We start from the raw sequence: 10471 nt of genomic DNA, 5'->3' as shown, positions 1-10471 counted from the left end.
AAGCAAAGTGAAAGTTCTCCCTTTGAAGAGAGTACATCCTTCTTTGATGACCACTTCTTTCCACAGGACTCTCACCCAGGGAGACTCTCCATGTAGGCACACCTTTTTGCATAAGTGTCCTAACTTTCCATGCCTGAAATGCTCTTGTGGGTTTTTAGCCAGACCAGAATGCCTTTAGGGAGGACTCTGAGGTCATTGAGTGTTACTTAGAGCAATTGCCATTCTATGAGTCTGCTGTATGGACTGCTTCCCATGTTGAAGCATTTACTTCTCTTTAATTCTGTTAATTCTATCGATATGATCACTTTAACAATTGGTGCCTTCTATATGACCAACTTAAAACTTAATGCAATCAAATACAGTCACTTTTAACCTTAATCATATATATATATATATATGTTAAAACTTAAGATGTCACTTTCACCATCTAGCCCAAGGGGATGAGAGACATTTCTGGAGAATCTGAACTTATACTGAGGACTACACAGATCCTTTGTGTGGTTCTTTGGACAGAGCAGACAAATATTATACCCACTGGGGCTAGTACTCAGGCACTGGTCTCCATTGAGGAGAAGAGCCCAACTGAGCAGAAGATGCTTCCCTTCTGATCAAAAAAAAAGAGAAATAAGACATGCCAAAATTGGGTGTGTCACCTGAGGCACACCCTTAACCCTGGAGACTGAACAGAGCTCTCTGGCCACATCCACTACTAGCCTCCAGAGATTCAGAGAAAGCAGAAAGTCCACTTATCTACAGTCATAGTACAAAGATAAAATCTGCCACAGTGGAAAAAAAATAAAAAAGAAGAAATCTTGCTGGTCTGGACAAGTGGTGGCAAATTCTTTCAATTTCTGTTTGTTATGAAAGGTCTTTATTTCACCTTCATTCACAAATGAGAGCTTTGCAGCGTATAATAATCTGGGATGACAGCTTTATTCTCTTCAGACTTGGACTAGATTTTGCCATTTTCTCTTAGTCTGCAGGGTTTCTGATGAGAAGTCTGCTGTGAGTCTAATTGGAGATCCTCTGAGAGTAATCTGATGTTTCTCTCTTACGCGTTTTAGAATCTTGTCTTTTTGTTTCACTGTGGCAGTTTGATTACAATGTGTCATGGCAAGGATGTTTTCTGACCATGTCTATTCAAAGTTCTGTGTGCTTCCTGTACTTGGATGTCTCTTTCTTTTTCCAAACCCAGGAAGTTTTCTGCTAGTATTTCACTAAAAATGCCTTCTAATCCTTTCTCTCTCACCATGCCTGCAGGAACTCCTAGAACCAGAATGTTGGTCTTATTTTTTTTTTTTTTATAGTATCCTGTAGATTCCCAACAGTCTTTTTTAGATTTCTAATCTCCTGGTCTTGTGTTTGGTTTGACTGTATACTTTCCTGTATAACATATGATTCCCATATAACATATGATTTATAAAGGCTTTTCCACACTCATTAGATTCATAAGGTTTCTGCCCTATGTGAATTGTTTTGATATGAGGTATAACTTATAGAAAAAGGCTTTTCCACAGTCATTACATTTATAAGGTTATTTCCCTGTGTGAATCCTCTGATGCATTTGGAGTTGGAACTTAAAATCAAGTTTTTCCGCAGTCATTACACTCATGAAGTTTCAACACTGTGTGTATTCTCTGGTGCATTATGAGGTTTGACTTTTGTCCAAAGGCTTTTCCAGTCATTACATTCATAAGGTTTCTGCCCTGTGTGAATTCTCTGATGCATGATGAAGGTTGACTTATGGCTAAATGCTTTTCACAGTTATTACGATCATGAGTTTTCTACCCTGTGTGAATTCTCTGCTGTGATATGAGGTTTGTCTTTTGTCCAAAGGCTTTTCCAAAATCATTGCATTCATGAGGCTTCTTCCCTGTGGGAATTCTCTGATGTTTCCAAAGGATTGACTTTTATCCAGAGGCTTTCCCTTGGTCATTACATTCATGGGGTTTCTCCCCTGTGTGAATTCTCCAGTGTGATATGAGGTGTGATTTCCATACAAAGGCTTTTCCGCAGTCATTACATTCATGAGGTTTCTGCCCTATGTGATTTCGCTGATGTATCATGAGGCCTACCTTATGGCCAAAGGCTTTTCCACAATCATTACATTTATGAGGTTTCTCCCCTGTGTGAATTCTCTGGTGTACGATGAGCTGTGACTTTCGTCCAAAGGCTTTTCCAGTTATTACATTCATGAGGTTTCTCCCCTGTGTGAATTCGCTGGTGTACGATGAGGTTTGACTTTCGTCCAAAGGCTTTTCCACAGTCATTACATTTATGAGGTTTCTGCCCTGTGTGAATTTGCTGATGTTTCCTGAGGTCTGACTTTCGTCCAAAGGCTTTTCCACAGTCATTACATTTATGAGGTTTCTGCCCTGTGTGAATTTGCTGATGTTTCCTGAGGTCTGACTTTCGTCCAAAGGCTTTTCCACAGTCATTACATTTATGAGGTTTCTCCCCTGTGTGAATTCTCTGGTGCACTATGAGGCTTGACTTTTGTCCAAAGGCTTTTCCACAGTCATTACATTCATGAGGTTTCTCCCCTGTGTGAATTCGCTGGTGTATTTTGAGCTCTGACTTTTGTCCAAAGGCTTTTCCACAGTCATTACATTTATGAGGTTTCTCCCCTGTGTGAATCCGTTGGTGCACAATGAGGTGTGACTTTTGTCCAAAGGCTTTTCCACAGTCATTACATTCATGAGGTTTCTGCCCTGTGTGAATTCGCTGGTGTATTTTGAGGCATAACTTTCGTCCAAAGGCTTTTCCACAGTCATTACATTTATGAGGTTTCTCCCCTGTGTGATTTTGCTGGTGCACGATGAGGTCTGACTTTTGTCCAAAGGCTTTTCCACAGTCATTACATTTATAAGGTTTCTCCCCTGTGTGAATTCGCTGGTGTAGGATGAGGACTGACTTTTGTCCAAAGGCTTTTCCACAGTCATTACATTTATAAGGTTTCTCCCCTGTGTGAATTCGCTGGTGTATGATGAGGTCTGCCTTTCGTCCAAAGGCTTTTCCACAGTCATTACATTCATGAGGTTTCTCCCCTGTGTGAATTCGCTGGTGTATTTTGAGGCATGACTTTCGCCCAAAGGCTTTTCCACAGTCATTACATTTATGAGGTTTCTCCCCTGTGTGAATCTGTTGGTGCACAATGAGGTGTGACTTTCGTCCAAAGGCTTTTCCACAGTCATTACATTCATGAGGTTTCTCCCCTGTGTGCATTCTCTGGTGTTTGATGAGGTCTGACTTCCATAGAAAGCCTTTTCCACAATGAAGGCATTTATAAAGTTTCTCTCCTGTGTGAATTCGCTGATGGTTTATGAGGCTTGACTTTCGTCCAAAGGCTTTTCCACAATCACTACATTCATGAGGTTTCTCCCCTGTGTGAATTTGTTGGCGTTTCCTGAGGACTGACTTTTGTCCAAAGGCTTTTTCACAGTCATTACATTCAGAAGGTGAATTAAAACTGAGTGATTTTCCACAAGGTTTACATGTGTAAAGTTTTTCCCTTGTATTTAGTCTCTGGTTTATTGTAAGATGTGACTGGTGAATGACAGGTTCAACATACATGATGTACTTATAAAATTTCTTTCTTGTGTGAGTTTGTTGATGCATATTGAGGCTAGAATTTCCATAGATAGCCTTTTCTATTTGAGTTGCTTTTCCAAAAGTGACAGTTGATTTATTACAGTTTTCTGCCATATGAACCCTCTCAGATTTACAGAACATCTTTCTTGTGAAGACTTTTGCTTGTCCAGTGGGTCCAAATGGCTGCTTCATGATGTGAATCTTGTCATGCTGACCAAGAGGCTCACAGAACTGGAGAGGTTTTCCAGGTATCTTAGTGTTATCAAATTTCTCTCCAGCCTGTAGTTGATCAGGCCCACTGGGGGGATACACAGTGTGACATTTATTGCATTCCTCAGGCTTCAATCCTGAATAGCTTCCCTTTTGAATAATCAGTGTTGGAATATGGCTTGAATTTAAACTAAGTGTTTTTCTTAATTCAACTCTCTTGAGAGCTGATGTCTTCTTATTTTTCATAAAATCCTGATTCAGATTGTTGTCCTGACTTTCCTGGTTGATCCTAATCAGGTCATCCCTTTTCATGCCCACTGAAATGAGAAAAAAGCAATCATGTCACTGAATCACATGTAACTGTTTCTCCTGGCATACTCATGTAAAGGCAATGAAGTTACTTGTTATCCAAGTGGCATAAGATTTTCACAAAATCAGTATGAAGTACTTATCTGTGACCATTATATGGTGTTTCTCCTTAATACATTAATATACCATGAGGTTTCCCAATGTTCAAACATGATCCTTTTTACTATGGGAATTTGTCAAGGATGGTAGAATGACATTTGTGCTATGATGTGTGGGATGCCTGCATCTCAAAACAGTGTCAGTTTGAGCCCTGGCTACTCTGCTTTCAGTACAGCTCTCTGCCTATGTAAACTGGAAGGAAGCAGATAATGGTTCATGTGCCTGGGAACCTGTGAGAAACCAGGGAAGACTAGAGGGATTCTAGAGTTTTGGCTTCAGACTTGTTAGACCTAAGTGTTGCAGGCATCTGGGAAGTGAGCTAATAGAGGACCTCTTTCTCTCTCTTCTCTCACTATCACTCTGCCTTTCACAAAGATGAAATATCTATAAAATATTTTAAAGAATGGAAAAGTATTTAATAAAAATATTCACCCACTGCCTAGCAACCATTTTTTTCCCTGTCCTTTTTCTCCAGTTTATTTTTATAAAAATTGTGTGCTTTTTGCTTCTCTGATATCTCCACCATAAACATGAAAAAGTTTTACTGATCATTTACTTGCAGGTGGAGAAGAGTGAAATGTGCCTGTACTTTAAGCAGGACAACATTTAAGGAGTAGGATTTGAATCTATGAGTGTCTCATGCTCAGTCTTCCTAGGTAAACATCATTTGTGGGATTTTTCAAATGAAAAACTACTTTGTCTCTACTCTATGACAGCTTCCCTAAATTCCTAAGGACACCCAACACCTTCAGCTTCTCAGAAGTACAACAGGTACAGAAAATTCCCAATATACCACTTTAGCTAAACACTCCCAATCAGTTTGAAGAATTTGTTTCTGCAAACTGGGATGTGCTCATCTTCTTTGAAAAGTGTTTTCTAGCTCATTATGAAATCATCAGTGCTGGTTACCTCCTCTCAATTCTTTCTAGAAGCATTCCTGTGTGATAATTTGAATTTCTGGAGGCTTTTGATCAGTTGCCTCCTATTTTCACTGAAAGCTCCATTTCCTATGCTTTTCTTATCTTTTTATTTGCTTATTTTTCAATGATACTGAAAAATAAGAGAGAAATCATACTTCAAACTCCACCCTTAAAGAAATCTGAGCCACCCAACATAAACCCACAAGGCTACTTGACCTTGGGTCTCAAAATCTCATTACTTTCTTGGTGAGTCTAGGATCACTTCTTTTCATGTTTTTTATAAGTTCATGCTTAGTTTAGGATTTCTTTTTTTCAAAGAATTATTTTATTTATTTGAAAGCTAAAATTATATAGAGAGATAGAAACAGAGAGAAGTCTTCCATCTGCTGGTTCACTCCCCATATGGGCACAACCAGTGCTGGGCCAAGATGAAGTTAGGAGCCAGGAGTGTCTTTCTTGTCTCCCACATGGGTACAGGGGGCCAAAGACTTGGGCCAACCTCTGCTCTTTTCTCAGGTGCATTAGCAGAGAGCTGGATTAGAAGAGGACTAGCTGGGACTTGAACTGGCACCCATATGCAATGCTAGTGTTGCAGGCTGGAGCTTTAACACACTGCATCATAGTATCATTCCTAGCTTCATAATTTCTGATGTCACAGCACAGAGGCTTACTCATGACCATCTTTTATTTTTAAAGATTTATTTGAAATTCAGAGTTACACAGAGAGGAGAGGCAAAGAGAGAGTAAGGTCTTGATCCAATGGTTCACTCCCCAATTGGCCACAACGGCCAGAACTGTGCTGATCTGAAGCCAGGAGCCAAGAACTTCTTCTGGGTCTCCCTCGGGTGCAGGGGTCCAAGGACTTGGAACATCTTCTACTGCTTTCCCAGGCCATAGCTGAGAGCTGGATCAGAAGTGGAACAACTGGTGCCCATATGGGATGCTGGTGCTTCAGGCTAGGGTGTTAATTCACTATGCCACAGCACCAGAAACATGATCATCTTTTAGCATTTACTTATTTACTTACTTGAGAGTCAGAGAGACAGAATGAGAGATAAAGACAGACTGAAACAGAGGTTTGCCAACTGTAGGCTCACTTCTCAAATGTTTCCAACAGACTATAATTTTCTTATTTATTTCAGAGGCACAGAGGAAAAAAAAGAAAAAGACTAAGAGAGAGCTCACATTTATTGATGCAGTCCTGAGCAAGTTCTATGCCTGGGCAAAATCATGAGTGGGAACTCAATCTGAGCAATGAGTTAGAAATAAGTTTCCAGGGGCTGGCATTGTGGTATAGCAGGTAAAGCCACCACCTGCAGTGCCAACACCACTTAACACCAGTTTAAGTCCTAGCTGCTCCACTTCTGATCCAGCACTCTGCTATGGCCTGAGAAAGCAGAAGATGGCCCAAGTCCTTGGACCCCTGTATCCATGTGGGAGACCTGGAAGAAGCTCCTGGCTCCTAGCTTCAGATCAGTACAGCTCCAGCCATGACAGCCAATTGGGAAGTGAACCAGTGGATGGAAGATGGGAAGACCTCTCTCTCTTTCTCTCTCTGCCTCTCCTCCTTCTCGCTCTCTGACTTTCAAATAAATAAATCTTAAAAAAAAAAAAAACAAAAAAAAACAGAAACAGGCCAGCGTGGCAACTCAATAGGCTAATCCTCTGTCTGTCGCACCAGCACACCAGGTTCTAGTCCTGGTCATGGTGCCGGATTTTGTCCAGGTTGCCCCTCTTCCAGGCCAGCTCTCTGCTGTGGCCCAGGAGTGCAGTGGAGGATGGCCCAGGTCCTTGGGCCCTACACCTGCATGGCAGACCAGGAGAAGCACCTGGCTCCTGGCTTTGGATCAGCGCGGTGTGCCAGCCACAGCACACCGGCCATGGTGGCCATTGGAGGGTGAACCAATAGCAAAAGGAAGACCTTTCTGTCTCTCTCACTGTCCACTCTGCCTGTCAAAAAAAAAAAAAAAAAACCAGAAAAATTAATCTTAAAAAAATAAGTTTCTGTATGTTGCCTAATTAACAAGCATAGAAGGAACTAATAAGTGCATGAAGGAAAAGGTATGAAAGTATAGAGAAGGACAAGGTAGAATTTGGGGAATGTATCAAACCTAAATAAAAGCCTTAGTAACATCAGAAAATGACTGGATTTTTTTTTTTAATCAAAGAACATCTTCACTAAGAACAAAAGTTAGAAAGATATTGGTATCTCTAAATGCCTGTGTCTGATGCACAAAACCAGCTGTCATCAGGAGTAAGGCTTGAGAAAAATTCATGGAAAGAACACCAGTCAACACCTGCACACTTTCTGCCTTGGCCTCCCTGTATCTTATGTGCAGACTGACCTGGAAGGCTCTCATTCAAGCATTCGTCCACCATCCATGGCTCTGCTCCTTGCTCCAACTTGAAGATTAAGTCAGGTTTGGTAATGCAGTGCCCTATTAATGGAAACAAAGTAAGACTTTGTGAAATCACTATCTTGGGTTATTTGAAGGACTACAGCTTGGTTCAGGAGCTATGCAACAAATGTTCCAATTTGAATCTTTTGTTAGATGGTAGATGTTCAGATTATTCATGGACTCAAATTCTAATCCTGCCCAATATTAAACATTATAAACTGTTCCCTTATTTATCAAATAGCAAGAAAATGTTATCACTGGGCATGTGAAGGGTGTCACTCACCCAAGGAGAACAGGCTGCTGTAGGTCTCCAGCATCACATCTCTGTACAGAATTTTCTGAGCATTGTTCATTTTCTGCCATTCCTCCCACGTAAAGTACACAGCCAGGTCTTCAAATGCTGTCATCACCTATAATATTACACTTCCAGTCAACATGTTAACTCCATCACAAAATAAACACTGACCGTTGTGTATGGTTATGAAGGAAAAAAGGAAGGATATGGTGTCACATTAGACTTGTTGAGTGTTTAGAAAGCCATACAGAGCATTCAACAGAGTCAAACCCATGATCTACTGGCTGTGAGAAATGCCCAAGCTAGAGGGAAACAGGAGGTTCAAATCACAAAGGCCACATCTGTCAAGGGGAATTGCACAGCAGGCTAGAAGAGGGGCAATACTGACTCTTGAATGGGCAATGTTAAGGAGAAGTATGTAGAAGCATCGAGAAAAAAAGGCAAGAAACCATCAGTGAAATTACGATGGGAATGAACAGAAAACAATTTCCAGGAAAACACCATGCATATCATTTCCAATATGTCAGAGAAAAAATATATTAAAAGACAGGGCAGACATTTAGCTTAGTGTTGTTTATGATGCCACCTCAGAGTGTCTATGATTTCCAATGCCAGCTCTAGTTTCTAGCTCCCAGATAATGCAAACCTGGGGAAGCAATGGTGATGTCACCAATGAAGGAGGCCTAGATTCCATTCCTCAATCCTGGCTTCAGTCCTACCCCACCTATTTGGTATGGTTATCTAGGAAGTGAATTAATGTGTCAAAGCTCTCTCTCAGTCCATCAACTTTTTTCTCTATCAAGCTAATAAATATTTTTAAGTAAGAAAATACAGGTAAGACAAAGAATACAAATTAGCTTTTGCCCTTGTCTATGATTATTCTACTGATAAACAATTGAAATAACATTATACCGGCCGGCGCCGCAGCTCAATAGGCTAATCCTCCACCTAGTGGTGCGGCACACCGGGTTCTTGTCCCGGTTGGGGCACCGGATTCTGTCCTGGTTGCCCCTCTTCCAGGCCAGCTCTCTGCTATGGCCCGGGAGTGCAGTGGAGGATGGCCCAAGTGCTTGGGCCCTGCACCCCCTGGGAGACCAAGAGAAGCACCTGGCTCCTGGCTTCAGATCAGCACGGTGCACCAGTCGCAGTGCGCCAGCCGTGGCAGCCATTGGAGGGTGAACCAATGGCAAAAAAAAAAAAAAAAAAAAAAAAAAAAAAGGAAAACCTTTCTCTCTGTCTCTCTCACTGTTCACTCTGCCTGTAAAAAAATAAAGAAAGAAAGAAATAAAGAAATAACATTATATCTAATTAAAGTGAAAGCAATGGAAATACTTGCCCAAAACATTCAAATGATAAACATTTGAAATAACATTATACATAATTAAAGTGAAAGCAATAGACTTATTTGCCCAAAAAGAGAACCTGGGAATGTCTGCAGTACAATCTGCATTTGTGACTCACTGAGAAAAATGCTTAGAGATTTATTTCAGAACCTGCAATAGTCACCAGAATTGTGATCCAGCAGGCTAAGCCTCCACCATCAATGCTGGCATCCCATGTAAACAGAGGACTTGAGTCCTTGCTGCTCCACTTCCAATCTAGTTCCCTGCTAATCTGATTGAAAGAGCAGTGAAAATGGCTTGAGTATTTGGATCCTTCCACCAGTGTGGGAGACCCATGGAGTCCCAGGCTCCTGGCTTTGGCCTGGCCCAGTCCCAGCCATTGTGGGCATTTGGGGAATGAAACAGTAGATAGAAGATATCTCCTTTTGTCTCCCTGTCTCTCCCAATCTCTGCAAGTCCACCTTTCAAATAAATAAATAAATATTTATTTATTTGAAAGTCAGAGTTACACAGAGAGAGGAGAGGCAGAGAGAGAGAGGTCTTCCATCTGCTGGTTCAGTCCCCAATTGGCTGCAATGGCTGGAACTGCACCAATCTGAAGCCAGGAACCAGGAGCTTCTTCTGGGTCTCCCACATGGGTTCAGGGGCCCAAGGACCTGCCATCTTCCACTACTTTCCCAGGCCATAGTAGAGAGCTGGAGCAGAAGTGGAGCAGCTGGGTCTCAAACTGGTGCCCATATGGAATGTCAATGCTTTAGACCAGGGCATTAACCCACTGAGCCACAGAGCTGACCCCATATTTTCCATTTTAATTAACTAGTATACTGGGACTGGCACTGTGGCATAGCAGGTAAAGCCACTGCCTTCAGTGCTGGCATGCCATATTGGTGCCAGTTCAAGTCCCAGTGGCTCCACTTCCAATCCAGCTCTCTGCTATGGCCTGGGAATTCAGTAGAAGATGGCCTAAGTCCTTGGGCCCCTGAACCCATGTGGGAGACCCAGAAGAAGCTCTTCACTTCTAGCTTTAGATTAGTGTAACTCCGGCCATTGTGGCCAACTGGGGAGTGAACCAGCAGATGGAAGACTCTCTCTCTCCCTCTGCCTCTCTGAAACTCTTTCAAATAAATAAAAAAAATCTAAAAAAATAAATAAATAAACTAGCATTAAACACCTAAAATGAGTACTGACAAGCTGGGGAATAATTAAAAAAAAAACACTTACAGGTGATATATTAATTTTCTTTCC

The 10471-nt window shown here is 41.5% G+C and overlaps 1 protein-coding gene across 5 annotated transcripts in view; it reads right to left on the bottom strand.

The window, feature by feature from the left end:
• Positions 1–239: 239 nt before the first annotated feature.
• Positions 240–10471, bottom strand: part of LOC138844788 (uncharacterized) — a 51399-nt gene continuing 41167 nt past the window's right edge. For all 5 annotated transcript variants that reach the window (XM_070054836.2, XM_070054834.2, XM_089309586.1 and 2 more), the window contains 3 exons: positions 7872–7998; positions 7535–7627; positions 240–4118 (listed from right to left, as the gene is read on the bottom strand). In XM_070054836.2, the coding sequence (XP_069910937.1) occupies positions 2110–4118; positions 7535–7627; positions 7872–7995 (2226 nt within the window). In that variant the 5' untranslated portion in view covers positions 7996–7998 and the 3' untranslated portion in view covers positions 240–2109. The remainder of the gene's footprint in view (positions 4119–7534; positions 7628–7871; positions 7999–10471) is intronic.

Source organism: Oryctolagus cuniculus, chromosome 12 (assembly GCF_051225735.1).
Source record: "Oryctolagus cuniculus isolate XC-2025 breed Fujian yellow rabbit chromosome 12, ASM5122573v1, whole genome shotgun sequence".
Classification (NCBI taxonomy): Eukaryota; Metazoa; Chordata; class Mammalia; order Lagomorpha; family Leporidae; genus Oryctolagus; species Oryctolagus cuniculus.
This window is presented reverse-complemented; position numbering and strand designations above follow the sequence as displayed.